Source organism: Lingula anatina, chromosome 8, assembly GCF_051362555.1.
Source record: "Lingula anatina isolate TDL-2025a chromosome 8, LinAna3.0, whole genome shotgun sequence".
NCBI lineage: Eukaryota > Metazoa > Brachiopoda > Lingulata > Lingulida > Lingulidae > Lingula > Lingula anatina.
Window position 1 is genome coordinate 10,268,344 of NC_141774.1, and position 19,830 is coordinate 10,288,173.

General features: G+C 34.9%; 1 protein-coding gene across 4 annotated transcripts; it reads left to right on the forward strand.

Moving 5' to 3' along the window:
- The first annotated feature begins 29 nt into the window (after window positions 1-29).
- On the forward strand, window positions 30-18,105 carry LOC106167806 (uncharacterized). 4 transcript variants are annotated; one of them, XM_087019452.1, is made up of 20 exons: window positions 30-182; window positions 2,917-3,010; window positions 3,390-3,587; window positions 4,978-5,193; window positions 5,438-5,587; window positions 6,070-6,297; window positions 6,615-6,819; window positions 7,265-7,451; window positions 7,735-7,847; window positions 8,131-8,217; window positions 9,045-9,194; window positions 10,310-10,357; window positions 10,615-10,773; window positions 11,028-11,792; window positions 12,066-12,212; window positions 12,708-12,866; window positions 13,301-13,452; window positions 13,752-13,883; window positions 15,497-15,588; window positions 16,910-18,105. In XM_087019452.1, exons 1-20 carry the CDS (start codon window positions 163-165, stop codon window positions 17,598-17,600), a joined length of 3,993 nt encoding a protein of 1,330 aa, XP_086875578.1. In that variant the 5' UTR covers window positions 30-162; the 3' UTR covers window positions 17,601-18,105. The 4 variants fall into 4 exon arrangements, with proteins under 4 accessions (XP_086875578.1, XP_013402137.2, XP_013402139.2 ...); XM_013546683.2 differs by having other exon boundaries at window positions 11,028-12,212; XM_013546685.2 differs by lacking the exon at window positions 9,045-9,194 and having other exon boundaries at window positions 11,028-12,212.
- The last annotated feature ends 1,725 nt before the right edge of the window (window positions 18,106-19,830 follow it).

A 19,830-nucleotide genomic window follows, 5' to 3' on the forward strand; every position in this document is an offset into this window, starting at 1 on the left:
CCCGTGACGTCATTTGTTGAATCACGTGGTACACTTGGCGACAGAGTGTTGTTGCACGGGTGCTTCTGGCTTGTTGCTATTCAATACTGGAATAATGTGAAATGGCGACCTAGGTTTCCTGTTTGATTTTTTGTTAAAGAAATAGCGCACTAAACAGCAAAAATGAGCCACGTCTATGAAGGGTAAGTAAGGCTTCGTTGTGTTTATTGTTTGCCGGTGCTTAACATGGTTTGAATCTGGAAGGTTTTCTGACTTGACGAATCATTTCAAGAGATGGTCCCGTAGAAAATGTCTCCTAAATAATTCATATTGTGTCTGAAACACGCTATACTATCGTGATTCCTCAATTAGTTAATGCATGCCATTATAAAGGATGCGTTGTCATTGAGCTATTGATGTTTACTAGCTGTTTGAAGCTTTTATAATAATGAAAATTGGGAAGAAAGAATCTGCTTTGGAATTTACATTTGGATTTTAGAGACTATTACTGCTGATTATGCCGATGACTTTATTTTTGATACTATCAGCTTTTGATGGAATACATGTACTTACACATAGGCAGGGCCGTAGCCTGAGCAAAATGCCAGGGGGGGCAGTAAGCGGACACGAGGGGTGAAGGCCGTGGGAGGGGGGAGGGGGTGGGAGGGGGTGAAAATCTTTAAAAACTGTATGTATAATACTGCATTCTGGTGCATTTTAACTGTTATTTATTGCTAAATCAGAAGTAAGAAATTGTGGGTTCATTTTGCCATAAGTACAGTCATTTTTTCAACACAACACGCCAATTGGACTTCATTTCGTAGATTGTCTCAGGATCAGGAATGTTTCTTCCTCTGTGGACAAGCAAGAGAGCCAATCCGCCAAGGCGTTCCTCTGCCTTTGTAAACAGATTGTTGAATGATTGTCTAGTGGCCATGAGTGCATTTTCTCACAGAATTGATACCAACTTTGCAATTTTTTTTTTTTTTTACCTTTGTGATTATTTTTTGGACCTCAAATCCCAGGGGGGGCAGCTGCCCCCCCTGCCCCCCCGGAGGCTACGGCCCTGATAGGAGACATTATACTCACTACCAGTACATGTATATATGTACAGTACTTGGATGTACTGTAGCTCTTCAAAGAAAACATTAATTAGCCATTAAAACAAATCTAAAAAAGGGACATAATCTGCAGATAAACATGGTACAGATGGATCATAAATTGATTTAATAGTTCATCCAAAGGGAATGTAGTGAGTTCAGCTACTGTCAGTCTGTTTCTCACCAATTATATTATGAAAAAATGTCTGGAGTGAAAGAAATACAAGGAAGTCACGATCAAAGATGGTGCCTTGTAAACTTAACAGCAACTTTTCCTTGAGAACTGAATGAAAATGAATAGTTAATGATAGGTACAGTATCTAAAGGGAAAAAGAAAAGAAAATGCAGTGCAGTCTGTACAACTAAAGGCACTTTTAAGCCTGAGGCTTATCAATTGCCCACTACCATGACAGTAGTACATAAAGAGCTACAGGGTTTGTTAAAAAGTATAATTTTTTTGTAACGCTAAGCTCCTTTTTCGACCCTGATTGCCTGAAGGGCTAAAATATCATGTAATGGCCTTTTTAAAAGTGCACATGTAGGACTACACTGGGACTAATACTAGTACATGTAATTTTAGTAGATATAACAAACATGCAAAATGATAAGACATCTAGGGAATGATAAGACATACTGGGGAATATCAATGATTTTAAAACTGTTTGTTAAGTCACAGATATCGAAAATCAAACCTCTGACCCAGCAGGTAGGCTCAGTAAGCTTGTCAGTCTACAAAAGTGTGATTAATATAAAACAATCAATATTGGCAGATTAGTTCCTCGCATGCTCAGTGGGGATTAGATTGGAGTTGGAGAAAAAATCAATTTGATTCTGGGTGGTGGAAGGCAGCAAAGTGAAGGCTCTTAATGGTGAAGTTATGCCACAGTGGGAGAGAGTCACACATGATACTCAAATCTTTTGTCTTTAAAAATGGAAAAATCAAACACTACTATAAAGATGTTTTCTTGAAAAAAGAGGAATTGCATGCAAGTAATCAATAGTTTCAAAATGCAGTTGGGCAAATTAGCGAAGCTGTTATAATACTTTCAGCATTTGTTATTATAAACATAAACAGATAATTAGACCAAAATATAGTTTGTTGATGTTTTTCACCTTGAAGAAAAAATTAATAAAGATGGACATTTCTGTATGTTCAGCTCAACAGAATGCTAAATTCTGATTAAATTTGTTTCCTTTTTTTTTTTTTTTGAAGTCTGAAAATAAGATTTATAAGTGCCATTCAAATTCCTGTGTTGGTTTCCTGTATGGTTTTTGTTGAAAAAACCATGTACTAAATGGCAAAAAGAGCCACATATGGATTATTGTCTGTTATTTTAAGTCCATTAAAAAGGAAATTGTAAACAACATAATTGATTTCATATGCGCAAATTGATATTTTTAGATCAATGAATTTTTCTACCTGTATAATGGAGATATCTCCAATGTGATTAAAAAGGTGATGAATATGGAGACGGATTAATTTATCTACTAACTTGAAAACAAAGGGATAATGGTGAGATTATGACAAAGTTCAAATGTGAAACATCTGAAAATTTAATAGAATGCTCTCTAGGTTGAATTGTGAAAAAGAAAAATGCAAAAAGAGAAAATGAGTGAAAGAGATATTATTATTATTATTATTATTATTATTCATAGGCGAAAAATATTTTGATAATTTGCACTCATTTCAGTATTTAATACTTTATAAGCTGTATCACAATTGCTGTTTGAAGCACTGGAAACAGACAGACAGGAAAAAACTTTATAACTAATATTTATCATAATTTATGCAGTATTATTATAATCAGTGCTAATATATTATAATTTATTCTTGCAGTCCCCTGGCTACTTACAATAGCCTGATGGACCGCCACTTGGCCGGGTACTTCAGCCAGACCAAGAAGAGAAAACACCTCCGGAAAGCTGGACTGGTAGGGTTTCTTCCTTTCCTTCTTTCTTTCTTTCTTTCCTTCTTATTTTTTCGTTTTCTTTCTTTGAATACAACTCTTTTTGTCAGGGCTGAAACAAACTATTAAAATTATTGAAAAATGCACTTTATCTTTCATTTTAATTGGGTAAAATGGATATTTTCACGTAGGTCACCTGGGGAACAGAACTGACATATTTTTAACATTCAGTTTGTGCAGTTCCCTCTGTACCAGTATAACTGCTTTGTTAAGAGAATCTGTTATTTTTAGTTTTGCTAAATTTCATATCACTTTTTTTGCTTACATAATATATTATATAATACAAAATAGAGTAATTTCTTTTCTGCACAATAATTTTAGATCTCTTGCACAATAATTTTAGATCTCTAAAAGAGGAGAGGTGATTTCCGAGGCAACATTCCGCCTTAACATGGCTCGCAAAGAGCACAAAAAGCATGTGAAGAATCTTTTGGCGCAGGCAATTGTGCACAAAACTCTAGACATGGAGCGAACACGACAGGTGTCCATACGCAAAAAATTAGAGGAAATTGCAAAGATTGAACTTGTCAGGAGAGTGAGAGTAAGTGACAGGGTATATTTATAATGACAGTGATGATGATGATGATAATAATAATAGTTTTTACTGGCAAGATGATAAATGTTTTTTGATATGCTAAGTAATTTTTTATGTGTATTGATCCGTAAATATGTGGGACCAGAATTCTGAAACAGAGCACACACACACACACAAATTAAAAATAAATAAAATAGATAAAATATTATACTATTGCAATACATATTGTAGCAATTCATTCTTTTCATTACATTGTTTTTATGTACCAATACCATTCAGACATATATATATATATATATATATGTATGTATATTGGCTTACTAACAGAAACAGGAGTTACGTGTACTCACCAGTTTTGCATTCCAGGAAGAAAGAATGAGGTTTTCAGACGCTGAGATTATGCAGTACCTCTTGTCTGTTCCTCTCCCAAAACCTCCCCCCATGGTTGAAAGTCGTTGGACGCTTACAGACCCTGTAACTAACTCGTTGTTGTTGTTTTCTGGCACCTCCCATTTTGTACTAGTTGCTTCTAAACTTTAGACCAAGACGGAACATTTTTGTCTACTTCGGGGTTAGAATTGTGAAAATTACTCACAAATTTCAAATGCTTCAGTTTCATTCTAATTTTTAAAATGAACTTCTGAATCTTGCTTTATGGGAAGTACTTATTACAAAACAATATTTTGGGAAATTTGGTAAATTGGTTGTGTTTGAAATCAGTGAGTAGTTGCCGTACTGTTTTTTTTTTTTTTTTTTTTTTTAACTTCTGAGCAGGAATGATCAAATGTTATTTATGCATGTTCAAAAGTTAAATTTTAAGGCACACTTTTGTTATAATCTTATTTCATATAGCTGTTAGTACATGATTTTTAGTTACTTGCAAATAGTTATTTTACATGGCAAGGCAACATTTTATTCAATAGGTTACTTTAATTTATATCTTATTTTAAATTACAGGCACATGGTTTACATTTGCACCGTTTTCCTTTTATATTCCAGCATGTTGATGGTGAAAGGTTAATGAATTGTAGATTATTTATTTGCAGAAGTCTGAAACAGAGCTCACATGGAATTTTGAAAGTTCACTTATGTACAAGGCTATATTGCTTTCATAGCTTTATAGCTAAATATGCATGTCATTATTTTTAATTATGTGGTTTATTGCATGGGTTAATGATATCATTAATGCAATTGTTTCTGAAAGGCCAGTTATACTATTAGAAATTCTTGAGATGAAATAAAAAATACTTAAAATGCAAATTATGATATATGTTCAGAAAGTCCTTTATCTAAATTATAATGAACATAAATTTTTGGTGATTTAACTATTCACTTGAACCTATTATTAATAACATGTAAATCGGCCACTTAGTTTCATTTCCCTTGAACTCTGTAGGCTGAGAAGGCTAGAAAGGGAGATGAGGACATCCTCCCCTACCTGTCTCCCAGAGGGAAGGCGACAACACGACCACGATCTGCTGCCATGGAGCGCCAGCAGGCGATGAGCAGATCACGGGCCAGACCTACCAGTGCGCCATCTGCTGACAGAAAAGGAAGGTCTCGTAGACAGGAGGAAGAAGAAGAGGATGATGGCTGGGAATATGATGAACAGGTATGAGGAGATTGATGATCATTAGTATGTTGAACAGGACCATGTAAAAATTGGTGATTATTTTTACTAATCCCCCCCCCCCACCCCCTCAAAAGAAAAAAGTTAATAAATAGGTAAATAAAAATCATACCAGGGCTCGTTGAAATAAAAAAACTTGCTTATTTATTGCAGAAAAAATATTATTGAATAAAAATTTAACTCCTGTTTATTCCATAGTCAGTAAATAATTATAAAATACTTTCAGGATAAAAAGTTACGACCAATCTACATTGATGAAAATGGCGTCCCTGTTCATCCACGAGAATTTGCACCAGAGGGTCAAAGTTCACCGTCCAGCTCGGGACACCGTTCGCCCTACCCCAAGGAGGAGATTGACACCAAGCACCTGTATGCTGTAAGTCCTCCGCTGGTTTTCTTGTGCGTTGTCAATAAATCTGTTATTTATAAGGCCATTCTGTGGTACATGATGATCACTATTAGGGTGTGAGTATTTGCATCTAGAAGGCTTGATTCACAATAATTAAATGTTTTAATAAAAGAAAAGAAAAGATAAAAAGGAGATGATTGGTTTGATAAGCTTTTTTTTAAAACTTAAATGAAATTCATTTGCAAAAAAAAAAAAAAAAAAAAAAAAGGGAAAAAAATTAATGTAACTTTGGAGAACTATTTTTAATCAGTTTATAGAGCAGGTCATGTTTCATGTATATTATATTGTAATCTTGGATTTTATATCTAAAAAAGAGTCAGTTGAAATGGTAATTGATTCTTGATTGTGCCATTTTTAATATATTAGTAAGCACTGTATGATCAGTTGTCAAAAAGCAAAAAATATACTAAGTATATAATTTGATAAAATTAATTCAATCCTGATTTCAGCTGGACAACGTTGCCTTGAGAGAGTACACCATGAATAACGAGGTTCTAGACCAGGGCAGAGGTGCGCCATCCCCATACGTCATCCCCTTGGTAGGGCTGGCCACACCTTCTCCACCTGCCACCAGGAGGTCTCCCAGGACCCAAGACAAGAGCAAGGCAAAGTCTCGCAAGTTTCGTTACATTGCGACTGATCCTTTGGGAAGACCACTGCACCCCAAGTCAAACAAGGTATGTTTTTGGCAGTGACATTATGTTTTTAGTTAGTGCTTCAAGGTATGTTTGTTGAAGTCAGTACTAAACTACACCAGAAAGTGGTTCTCTCAGCAACACATTTATAGACTTTATCCCAGGGCTTTCTCATCCCAATTTCATGATAACATTATTTATTTTTTATGATCCTCATCCTGGGACATTTTAATTATTTACTCTGTCCCATCCCATAATATTAAACACATTTTTGCAATCCTCATACCAGGGCTTTCTATTATAACTTAAGTCTATCCCATAATATTTGACAATCATTTTTATAATTTTCCCCATTCCAGGGCTCCTTGATGCTACACCGCCTTGAGCCTGCCATGATGCACCAGGCGCGTGTCCAGTCCATGTGTGATGTCACCATGCTGTATATTGGGGGCAACCTGAAGCTGGAGGCGGAGGGCAATGACCCCATGCACGAGATAATTGTAGAGCAGCAGCACTGCGGTGGAAACACGCTGAATGTGTTCAAGCAGAGGATCCTGCCTGGGAGTGAGTAGTTAGAGACATTTTGAAATGTTTGGGAAAGTTTCCTTTTCTAACAAAAAGAAAAAAAATGAAAACTATGGAAAAGAGTTAAAGAGAAGACAAGATTAGGAAAAAAGAAAGAAAAAATAGAGATGACTGTTTATTTAAATTTTCCAACCTATTGAAATTAATGCATATTTCAGAAGTGACTGTATACATATTATTCCCTTATTCTGTGTCAGACACTTAAAGAGAAAGAAAACAATGTGGAAATTCAATTTTGTAAATTACATGTATATCTATAAAACTTAAAATAAGTACCAGTATTCAGAAGCAGTTCATAAAATAACAGAAACAAGATATTTTTGAAATACAAAAATTACAGAATTATAAGCTTTTCTACTTAGTATGATAGCACTCACACTCCTACCAGGATGATTAATATGTTTCAATTTCTTCCCATCTGCAGCAAGGTTCACCTTCACCTCAAGACGTCACAGAGGCTATCCTTTCAGCCTGACCTTCTATATAAATGGGGTCAAGGACATCCGTCTCAGTGTCTGCTGCGAGTATAAGCACAAGCCAGGCTACAGGCTAGGGGGAGCCACTGGACACTTTGGTTTTGTGAAGACGACAGGAGCGGCACCGTGCTACAGGTGAGGCGTAATTTTTATAGGTTCTCACGAGCATGACATATTGTGAAATTTTGTATTGTTCCACTAACTAAAAATAATTTGTTTGTCACTGATTGATAAGTTTTCAATTTTGATCAATTTCAAAATTTGATCAGGTTCAAGTTGATATGTAATGGATGACCCATTTCTTAAAATTTTTTTTAGAACTAACTTTCATATCACTTGTATACCCCATTATAAACCTCAAAAATTGTGCAGTAACATGTCCCATGATTATCTATAAGTACTTGGTTTTTGTCACCAGGTGTCAGGTAGAGAAAGGGTTGCTCATCGACTCCAGTCCCCCGCGCCCAGAAAAGAAACGTCCCTCAGAAGCCCAGCAGAAGAAGAAGAATAAAAAGAAGGAAGACAAAGACAGTGAGTGGAATTTTTGTCTTTTCCACCTGAATGTGATATATTAGTAAAAAAAAATTAATAAAAGTTGCAGTGCAGACAATTGCCCAGTGTACTTTTCTCTAAAAATCTGAATAAAATTGTTGTAATTATATGTGGAAAAATAAAAACGTTTGTTTCCAGTTGCTTAAATTTTTTCTGAAAAATTCCAAATATAAAACCGAGTTCAATTTCAAAATGTTTATTTATGAATTCTCAATAAGGAGTGGTGAAAAAATATAATGACTGTTCATTGTGTTTTTTCCAGAAGAGCACAAAGAGGAGGACACACAATCTGACAAAGTTTTTGTGACTGAAGGCTCAGACGAGGAAAAGCACAAAAAAGAAGACGATGGTATGTTCATATTTCATATCCATATTGTCATGAGAAGTTTAATATTTGGATTTTTGAATATAATATGTACTGGTTTGCGTAGGGTTGAAACCCTGGGAGTACCCATCAAACCATGTGTTTAGTCCTCACAAACTTCCTAGTAGCTAGGTTTGATTTCGTATTGGAATAGGGATGTCACAATGACACTGGGAGCATGCTGATTGATCGATAAACACCCACCCCCACCCCCACTCACCCCCCAAACCTGACACACCCCCTCCTGAGCTGATGGTCTCACCTTTGACAGTTTTCACATGTGTACTTTGCATGCTAGTTATTCAAGCTGTTTGAATTACTAATTGCTCAAGATTTTAGCCTATTTCTAACACAGTTATTGAAAACTTTTAAAAGATAATTTGTGTATTGCACTTTTATAATTGACTTTGTTAATCTGGACGTAATTCTAAAGAAAAATTTCAGCTTTAATTAGATTAACCGCCAAAAGATGCATAGTGATTATTCACAACTTAAAACTATTTTCCCCTTTTGTTTTTCAAATTAATTGTATTAACTTTTTAAAAAAAGTTTATACCTTCCAAACATCCTTAAAAAACATTAGAGTCAATCTAATTTTTCAGCAATTCTAACAAAGTTGTGTTCTGCTCAGTAAAACCATTGTATTTAAATCCAGTGAATAACTAACCTTAACATTTTTGATCACAAAGTATTTTTTTAAACATACAGTAGCAATTAGTGTATTAATAGTAGAATGCATGAAAAGTAGATTGCATGGTTTTTTCATTTAATTGCTTGCACTGTTTTGCACCCTCTCATACTGTATCACACAGACGATAAACATGATGAGGGGGGCGAGGAAGGGCACCCCCAGGGAGCAGAGGATGGAGAGAATGAAGAAGAAAAAGAGGAAGAAAAGAAGACAGTGTCTGACGCTAATCATAAAGATGACGACGAAGATAGTCGTCGTGGAGATTTTGATGGTGATTACATCATGGCTGCTAAGTTTCCTTCCATCCCCTTAGACTTGCGTACCTTTGGGTTTCTCCCACATTTATATTTGATAGCAGTCTGTGCATTCTCTGAGCTAGCATCTTATTGCTGTTGTGTGTTCTTCACCTTATAATTTTTTTTCTGTCACCCCTTTAGTCTTATACATTACAGAGGTGTTCCTTTCTGGTCCATATCCCTCTTTATCCGCTTATGTCCTTAAAACCAGTAAAGTTCCTCTTTATTCATGGTTTAAGTCACATTTCCATTCTTGATGGGCTGACCTAACTCAATACAACCCATCTCAGTAGTGTTGTGTATATTGAAATAAGCTCATGACAGGAAACCACTCTGATCCCTGCTTTGTCCCACAGTGTGGGTGATTGCAGGTGGAACAACTGAGAGATTAGATTGGTTTCCAATGGTGAACTAATCATAACAAGGGCACCTGCTGAGGTGCAATGTTCTGTTGAGGAGAAAATTGACCCAACATGACTGGAAAGGTGACTTTTATTGACCTTATTTTTAAATTATAATTTTTTTTTTCCGAATAAATGATTTTTGTCTGTATTTGCCATGGATGAATTCCCATGTTTCTTTAATTACATATTTCTTAGCCACCTCAAGCAAAAAATTATTTAATCTATCGTTTTAGAGCTTATTTCATACTGTGTCCTATTGTAACAGCCAGTTTCTTTCAGTGCTATGAATGCTTTTGGTGTTAATGGTGTCCCTTTTGGTGTCTTTGGTGACCTTTTTGGTGTCTTTGGTGGTGTCTTTGGTGACCTTATTGGTGTCTTTGGTGACCCTTTTGATTTCTGAAACTTCTCAGAATGTCATGAAAAAATTGAAGTTTGGAAACTAAATGAAAAGGAAAAATTTCCAGTAAGAGTAAAAGGTAGATGTAAAACAATTGCACTAAGAGTTGAAGATAGATCAACCTTTCAGTACGAGAGCAAGATGTAAACACTTGGATTTAAGTCATTTGAAATTTCAGGCTGGTAAAAATCACAGTTGTTTGCTGGTGAGAGGGGGGAGGGCATTAATTTGATATTGCATCTTTCATTATGTTCTGAAAATTTGTTAAATGCTTTGTCTTTTCTTGCAGAATATGAAGATGATGATTTTGAAGAAGAAGAAAAACAGAAAGACGAAGGTTAGTATTTCTGCTGAATTTGCCATAAAATTCTTTTTCAAGGAAAAAAATAAATAACAACAAAAAATTACTAGAGTTTAACTTTATTGGGGGAATTTTTTAATTTTACTTTCTGATCAATATACCTGTATACAATGAAGGTGTTTTCATTGTTTTTGAAAATTGAAATGTTGTTGACAAGGGAAACATTCTTATAGATTCCTGGAATTAGAGTATAATGTAGAGAAAATTGAACAAAAAACTCTTGTGTATTACAGATAAATATGACGAAGATTTTGAGGATGAGAAAGAAGAAAAGGAAGATAAATCACAGCCTGAGGTCAAAGGTTATGATGATGACTTCGAGGAAGATGAAAGAACAGCCAAGATGGTGTCCCAGGGTTCCATTGAAGTACCAGTCCAGGACACGGATGATGGTGAGACTCTGAGAGACAGACGGACAGACAGACAGACAGACAGACAGACAGAATTAGAATAAAATGTGGAATGAAATGTTTAAGCAAAGTGACAAACATTGAAATTATATAATACATGACATAATGTTTGTTTTTTTTTTACAAATTTATATATCCTTTTACTCTCATAATAAAATGTTGAAAGAATCAAAATATGACATGACAAACACCTTTCAGAAGTAACAGATTTTAAGGAATTTTATTTGTCATTCCAGAAAGCGTCAGAACTTCACGATCATCCAAATACGACCAGGAGGAAGAAGAGCGTGAGAAAAAGAGACCAGATCCCATAGCTGAGGAGAAGTCAAGAGAATCTGAAGATGCAGAGACGATCAAGTCCGAGGGCAGAGGCACAGAGGGAACAACTGGGAAAGCAGATGACAGCGAGGATGCACACTCTGTGAGGTCCAGCGCCTCCTCGACCCACTCAAAGAAATCTGATCAGTCAGTAAAATCTGAGAAAAGTGACCGATCTGTGAAATCAGAGAAAAGTGATCGTTCTGTGAAATCAGAGAAAAGTGATCGTTCGGTGAAATCTGAGAAGAGTGACCGATCTGTTAAATCAGAGAAAAGTGATCGTTCTGTGAAGTCTGAAAAGACTGACCGCTCTGTGAAATCAGAGAAAAGTGACCATTCTGTGAAGTCTGAAAAGACTGACCGCTCAGTGAAATCTGAAAAAAGTGACAGGTCAGCAAAATCAGCCAAGAGCGATCGTTCAGCAAAGTCCGACAGAAGTGACAGAACAGTGACCTCACAAAAAAGTGATCGATCGGTGAAATCGGACAAGAGCGATGCTACTATCAAATCTGAAAGAAGTGATAGATCAGTCAAATCTGACAGAAGTGACCATTCCAAAAAATCTGATAGGTCAAACAAGTCGGACCGATCAGATAGGTCAAAGAAATCTGATAAATCAGATGTTTCAAAGAAATCAGAGAGATCACAAAGGAGCATCAAAGAAGAAGAAAAACCAGTCACCCATGCAGCAGAAGAAGCAGACGACACTGCAAGTGTCAGATCTGAAGGAAAGGCCGAGTCCATAGTTTCTGTCAAATCAGAAGGAAAAGCAGAGTCTGTAAGATCAGAAGGAAAAGCCGAGTCAGTGAAATCAGAGAAAGCCGAGTCAGTGAGATCAGAAGAAAAGGCCGAATCTGTCAGATCTGAAACCAAAGCAGAATACGTCAAGTCAGAAGATAAAGCAGACTCTGTGAAATCAGAAGAGATGGGAAAGACACCAAAAATGGAGGAGATGGAAGATGACAGAGAAACAGTGAAAAGTGACACAAAATCTGACAATGAAGGAGAGAAGAAAGAAGAAGAAGAAGACAGGAGGAGCAGTGATGAAGAGAAAGTAGCCGAGGCCATGGAAAGTGTGCTGAAGTCGGATGCCTCTGATAAAGGTTTGTTTTTGTTGAATATGGTAATGATTGGATCTTTTCAATGGGAAATATTATCAGTCTTTCAAATACATAATTTTGCAATTATTAATATTTATATATTTATGTAGCATTTGTGGTGTTTTTATTAATTATAAATAGAAAAGAACTATAGGGTAGCCTGCTATTTAATGTTTTTGTTCTAATTTTAAGAATTAATGATTAAGGAATATACAGTATCTGTTAAGTCCACAATTTCCCTGTTGAAGATGTTGAGTAATTACAGTAACCCTATGAATGTCTTATATATGTAAATTTATACTTTTATGGGGTCTCAGTATTTTGATTGGCCCATGGAAAAAGTCCAAAAAATTCTGTCGTTTGTACATTGAATGCAGATATGCTGATTGTATATATTACTTTAAATAATTCAATATTTGAATTTGGTTTGAATTGACAAACTTATAGAAAATGTTATTTCCGATGAAACTTATTATTTGATAATATTTTGTCTTTTAGAAGACAAATCAGATTCTGAAGCAACAGAAACTGAGACTGAAACTGAAGAAGAGAAGGAGAAAGATACAACTACACCAGAGGAGACGGGCACAGCTGAAGAGACAACAACAGAGGCGGAAACTGCAGGTGAAACGGAGGCTGAGACTGAAGATGAGAAAGGTGATTGAACCGCGGAGATTTCAGGCCCGTAGCCAGCATGGGGTACAGGGTGCTCGAATCAACTGCCCATTTTGCAAAAAAAAAAAAAAAAAAAAAGGGGGTCTGCTTTTGGTTAAATGTAATCTAGATACATGAAGATTTCATGGTAAAGGGGAACTTTTCAAAAAAAAAAAAAGAAAGAATCCTCACTTTGACATTGCTAGCTATGGGCCTGGATATAGAAATTATTTGCTCAAATTCTTTAATAAAATATGGCGGTTAGACAAAAATTCATTTAACATCACTTAGATAAATATAACATTTTTTATTTTTGTTTGATATTGTGACAGTTTTTTTATGATGGGATGTTGTTAAATATCCAAGGAAAAGGTACATGGAAACAGTTAGATTAGTTGATTTACTGACAGTTGAATTGTCATAATTTAAATTTTTAGAAAACGCCAAAAAAGAAACTTTTGAACTGAGCAGCACAAAGCTTGGCGACATTGGGGACCAACCACCTCAAGAACGTACAGGACAAATCCGCCCCCTGGTGGAGGGAAAAACAGACATTGACCTCACTAGTGTTGCCATGACAGACGAACAGGTTGGTGCCACCTGCTGTTTTATGGGAAGATTTTTTGGAATTTTGTACTAGGAGATTGTTCTTGCAATTGAAGATTTTATACTGATCTTGAAATAAACTTTGACAGCATCTGTGGTGTTAAAACATGAAATTTGAAAAAAAAAAAAGGTCATATTGAGGCGTGGAACTTCATATTACTACAGGCTACTGTTTTTACAACTTCTACATGATATTCTCAACAATTGTATTCAGTTGTGTACAAATTGAATTATATTTAAATTAAATAGATGTGATAAATTTATTTTATTTGTTCACTTCAGGTGAAAGAACTAAGTGGCATCTTGGCAGAAAAATCTGATGCTAAATCCATAAACCTCAGGAATGGAACAATGAATGATGACCAAATGGAAGAATTTGCCGCTGCTTTGAAGCAGACGCCGTCCAAAGTTGAGGTTGGTCACAGGATTAATATTTATAACAGTGGTGATTGGCTACTTTTAGCAACTTAAATACAATGGATTTGATTGGTCAAATTACAGAACCTAATTTGCCTGTCATTGAATGCACATAACCTTTACTGTCAATAATCATAATTGTATATTGTAGAATGTATCCTTCTGTATCTTTCTTTTCTTCAAAATTTTCTCATTGTTGTGCTCTTCAGTGTAGATTAATTGTAAATGTTGTACAGTATGTGTGATAATTTTCTTCATATATTTATATGTTACCGAAGAAACAACTTTTGTTCCTCTACTAGTCTTTTCATTCTCTCATATTGGTCATATTTTTCACATATAGGGGGCAGGTAAGGATTCGTTTGTATATCTTCACAATAAAGACAGGCCCATCTTACTTTCTCTCTCCCCCTTGCCTTAGGATCTGTTGTTTGGAGAAGTTCTTAACATTTTTGTAACTTTGAATTTCAAACAAGCAAAATTCTGTATATATTGAAGTACATTGATACACTACATGCATATGATTGATAAAGTTTTATCAGAATTTTGAAATTATTTTATAAACGGCAGTTCTTAGGCTCCCTAGTACAATCCATACTTTTGTTCTTTATCGTTGGGTTAGAATTTTAGTTGCTGATGGCCAGCGGACATGTAGTCATTTTGGGTTTTTATATTTGCAATTTTGGTACCCTATCCCCAATTTAGCATGGTAGAGTCTTTGAGTTGTGTCAAGGTTTAGAAAAGATAGCATGATATTTGTGCAGTATCTAGTTGAACCCAACACCCAATAAAAGCATGAACCAATGCTTCATCACAACACACGCTTGGTTAGAAACATAAATGATAATTATAAATTAAAAGTGATAAATATAGATTAAAAGTTAATATAAAAGTTATCAGAAAAAGTTTATTTCTTGGCCTTGTTAAGTGCTGCGTGGTGCTTTTTCTTTTGTTGACTGGAAATATAATGAACATATTTTTCCATAATGCATAATGAATTATATGTTTTATAGAAATGAATGAAGCATAAAAACTATTTGTAAAAGGCTTGAAAACTAATACATAAGATTTGTCTATGTTGAATTTATCTTAATGTATTTATCACTATATTTTTGCATTTGTAAGCATAAGTAGTGTAAAACAAAAGAAAATATGAAAAAATAATTGAATTTTAATGAAGGTAACCTTTTAATCAAGAGAGTTAAACCTGACCAATGCAAGCTTCCCTTCTACATTCTTTTCAAATTAACAATTTCATGTTTTTTAGATACTGGTATATTGTTATTATATTTTTTATTTCATTTTCAGTTAAAATTGCCAATGCATGTACATTCATCTGACAATATCTGCAACTTAGTGCCATCTTGAAACTTTAAGAAAGCACCCTGAGTTTTGTTGTTCTGGTGGGGATTCTTTTTCCTGAGACATATGCTCTCTAGTTAAAAGAGTGATTCTTCAGTAGACATAAAACTCGGGGTACAACTGTCATGTCTCTGACACTTTAAGCCCCCCTCCCCCCCATACTTTACTAAAAGTGTGTCGACCTTGTTTTGCGCCCCGAGAGTCCTGCATGCTTTATGTGTGTATAAGTAGTATATCCTCCTTTCCAGCTCCTCAACCTGAACCTGAACAAACTGGGTCCGCGGGGTGTGAGTGTGCTGGTTGAAGCACTCAAGGAGACTCCATCGCTTCAAATATTACTGTAAGAACTAACAACATTGATGTGCTCTTTTTTTTTCTTCTCTGTGAGTTCTTACCAGCATGTAGAGGTTTTGTGATGGTTTTGTCTTTAAAATGTCATTTGGGCAAAGGCTTACTGAAGTGCCTTTTTTTTCAGTAATCCATTGTCAAGTAACTGACGAAATATTATTTAATAACTAGTATTTATATATTAATTGATAATTAATGTTTATATAATCAATAATTAATATGCTGGTATGAACCATTTATTTATTGTTCTCATAGACTGCTAATTTTGATGATTTGAACCTTGAAAATCAGGGTTATCAGTGAAAAGAAAATGATAAAAAAAAACTATCGATTTTTGTAATTGGACCAAGTAAAATTACAGAAAATATTATTTTTTTGCAAATTATAATTATTATTATTTTGTCACTTATTTTGGGGACAAACTGTTTTATTTTCTAATGATTATATAATAAAATTTTGGCATGTTTAAATCTGTGCCAATGGATTAAGTTGTCTCTATTTTAGATAACTTAAAGCATGATAATCCTGCTTTACAAAGGTTTCTTGTGCTCTTTTATTAATTGTGGTAACACCTCTCAAGTATTAAGAGTACTTCTGAAAGCATGCATAACTTGTTCTTTGTCTTACATTGAAAATTCATAAAGCGGCTGTCTAGATTTTAACACGGTGACAGTTATTTAAATATATTAATGTTGAAACAATCTTTGGGTATTAAATTTCATGTGATATAGTACTCTACCTTAATATATTTTGTTTGCAAATACTATATAAATGGTGGAAAACCATTGTCCCCATTGTCTTGTGCTCTTTTATTAATTGTGGTAACACCTCTCAAGTATTAAGAGTACTTCTGAAAGCATGCATAACTTGTTCTTTGTCTTACATTGAAAATTCATAAAGCGGCTGTCTAGATTTTAACACGGTGACAGTTATTTAAATATATTAATGTTGAAACAATCGTTTATTAATTGTGGTAACACCTCTCAAGTATTAAGAGTACTTCTGAAAGCATGCATAACTTGTTCTTTGTCTTACATTGTAAATTCATAAAGCGGCTGTCTAGATTTTAACACGGTGACAGTTATTTAAATATTTTAATGTTGAAACAATCTTTGGGTATTAAATTTCATGTGATACTCTACCTTAATATATTTTGTTTGCAAATACTATATAAATGGTGGAAAACCCAGGTTTTTTGAGGGGGGGGGGGGGGGGGGGGGACAAAGGTTTAAAAAAATCCAATTGGCCCTGTCATCCCTTTCCCTGAGGTGATATGTAGAAGAAGCTATATTATTTTTTTTTCAATTCTCCAGGCTGAATGATAACCCACTGGGTGATGATGGGGTGGTGGCCCTTGCGGAAGGATTGGCAGCCCCAGAAATAGATGAAGTTGAACAGCAGAAGAAAATGGAGAAGAAGCAAATCAATAAACTAGCAAAACATATGGTCTCCCATGCCATTGATGACGCACTGCGATCGCCATCTTTAAGTTCTTTGGTCAGCAGGGGGAGTGTGGACCACCGACACGACAGCGCCTCCAGCGCCAGCAGCAGTGTGAGTTTATACAGAGGCGCACAGCTTCACGAACTGGATCTTGGGTCATGTGACATAAAGCTAGATGGCGCCACAGCTGTGTCTCGCTTACTGGCCCAAGACAACAGCATCAAAGTCCTCAATTTAAGTGGCAATCGCTTCATCAGCACTGATGGTTGGAAGAGGATTGGGGAGGCCCTGAAGAAGAATGACACGCTGAAGACGCTTGCAGTCAACTCTTGCATGATGGGAAATGCAGGCCTGATGGCGTTGTGTGACGGTATCAAAGAGAACAAGTCCCTGCGCACCATCGATCTTGAAGACAACGACATCAGAGATGTGTCCGCTCTCAAGTTGAGGGAGGCCATTAAAGGCAACAAAAATATCCTAGAAGTTATGCTTGGGCCAAACAATGGCATCAGTAAAAGTATTGTCTCAGATATCAAAGATATTTTGAAAGAGAGGCAGTAATTAAGGGAGGACTGTGAGTTACCGGTTTGGCACCGTCATATTTCTTGGTCACATTAATTGCTTAAAGTCATTGGTCAAATACTGCTATTAACAATGGTATTGTGATAGAACTTACTTGCAGCAAAATAAGTGATATATTGTATTTTGTATGAGAGCATATGTTGGCATCGACAATGGGGAGGGGAGTTAGAATTCAGTTTTTGTCCACATTTTGGACTAGTACTTAGGATTTCTATGTTATGGTGTTATATTGGTCTACAGTAAAAAATGGAAAATTTAGTTGGTTTTGAAAATTTACCAACACAATTTTTTTTCACTTTGAAAATTTCATCACACTTGAAATGGACCTCTCCATAATTTTGAAAAGTTTGTCGTCAATATGGGTGTGTCAGATTCACAAATTTTTAACTATTAATAATTTTCAAGTGATGAAATTTTCTCAAGGTTTTACCATTTACAGTGATGCTATGCTGTGATGAAATGTGAAAAGGGCTAATGATTGTTGATGTTGTATTGAACTTGGAGGGAGGGGGGGTGGGGAGGGAGATGATGAGGATGATATGATAAGCAAGGGTTGAGTACTCCATTTTGTTGATAGAATCAGGATCTGGTTGTGCTGTTTATTAGGTATGCAGGCATACCTCTTAGTCTAGCAGATTTCTCCCTTTTAAAACCCCTTCTTTTTAGACTCCAGTACAGAATGGTTCTGTTCAACATAATTTTAATTGTTTAAGACATTTATCGGAAAGGCCGTCTCTTACCTGAATGCTACAAACAACTTCAAATGTCTATAATCTGTTTTCTTTTGATGTTTTTTAAACGTTTTCTATGGTAGTAATGCTAGCTGTGAAAATGTACATAATATTTATATATAATTCTGTTGGATTAGCGTGTTGATATGAGAAAGGAAGAAATAAAGAGCCATATTAATGGAGACCTTATGGAAGCTGTTAAATATATGTACATAAAAGGGGCTTTTAAAGGGACCATATTCAGGATTTTCCTGACAAAAATACAATCAGTCACTATACTACTTTGGGTTTATTTATGTATATGGTTGTGACTTTGACGCATCAAAAAATACTAAATTGGTAGAAAAAAGGATGGGTAATCAACTTGATCTCTCTTATAAATTTTTCAAGTAGAAATTATTGTTGCATTTTTGTGTATATTAAGCATATTATACACATGCATCATATTTGGCTTTTACAACTTTTTAAGGAATTGATAAGAACAAGCTTCGTATCCAGAAAATTATTTACTCAGTGAGCATTGCTTAAATATATTCAATTATGTAATCTTATTAACATGGACCCTTTCCTACATAACTCAAGGTTATTATATATACGCACTACACCCAGAGATTCCGAGTTTTCTCTCAATCTGTTCCACTTGCATCTAAAACTAGGAACGGACACAGAAACTATAATTCAGGGTTGATATATCTTGCTCTTTCCTCTTCAAGGTTGTGGATGAGCCTGATATGAGGCATTGTTTTTTTTACCTTTCTTTTGAACATTTTTTGTAGATTTTATCAATTAAATGTTTATTGCTTTATCACAATTTTCTTATTTTGATATATTATTTAATATAGGGTAAGTGTTTTTTTTTTTTTTTTTTTTTTTTTTTTTTTTTTTGTAGTAAGCAGAACACACATTCAAAACTTTAAAAACATACAATGTTATTTAAATAAAATATTTTCACGAATTTATATTAAAATTCTTGAATGAAACTAAATGTAAGTTTTAAAAATGATTTTAGTGGTCCGATAAGTCCTATCAATACAAACGTTTGAATCTACTACTGAAATTCCTGAATGCCAATATTCTCTTGGAATTATATATTGTACAGAAGATAAATGTATGGTAATTTATTTTTTTCAATGGGGAAAATTAGTCTTTATTATTATTAAGGTAGATTCTGTAAAATCCACATTTCACCCATTGAAAATATCGAGTAAATATCTTCTAGTTGATGCAGACAGGATGAGATCTCAAGTTGCAGATGGTCATAGAATTCAGATGTAATGAATTATTCTCTTATCTTTATAAATGCATTGTAAATGTGACAATCATTGCCAAATAAAGTTATATTCAGCGCTGCATGTTTGCCTTTTGACAGTTCTCTTTGTTAGATCTCTGCTTCAACATTTATTAAAAAATTTTAAAGAAGAGTATATTTACAAGTATTTCAGATCTTGAACGATCAAGTTGGAAAATTTGCATCACAA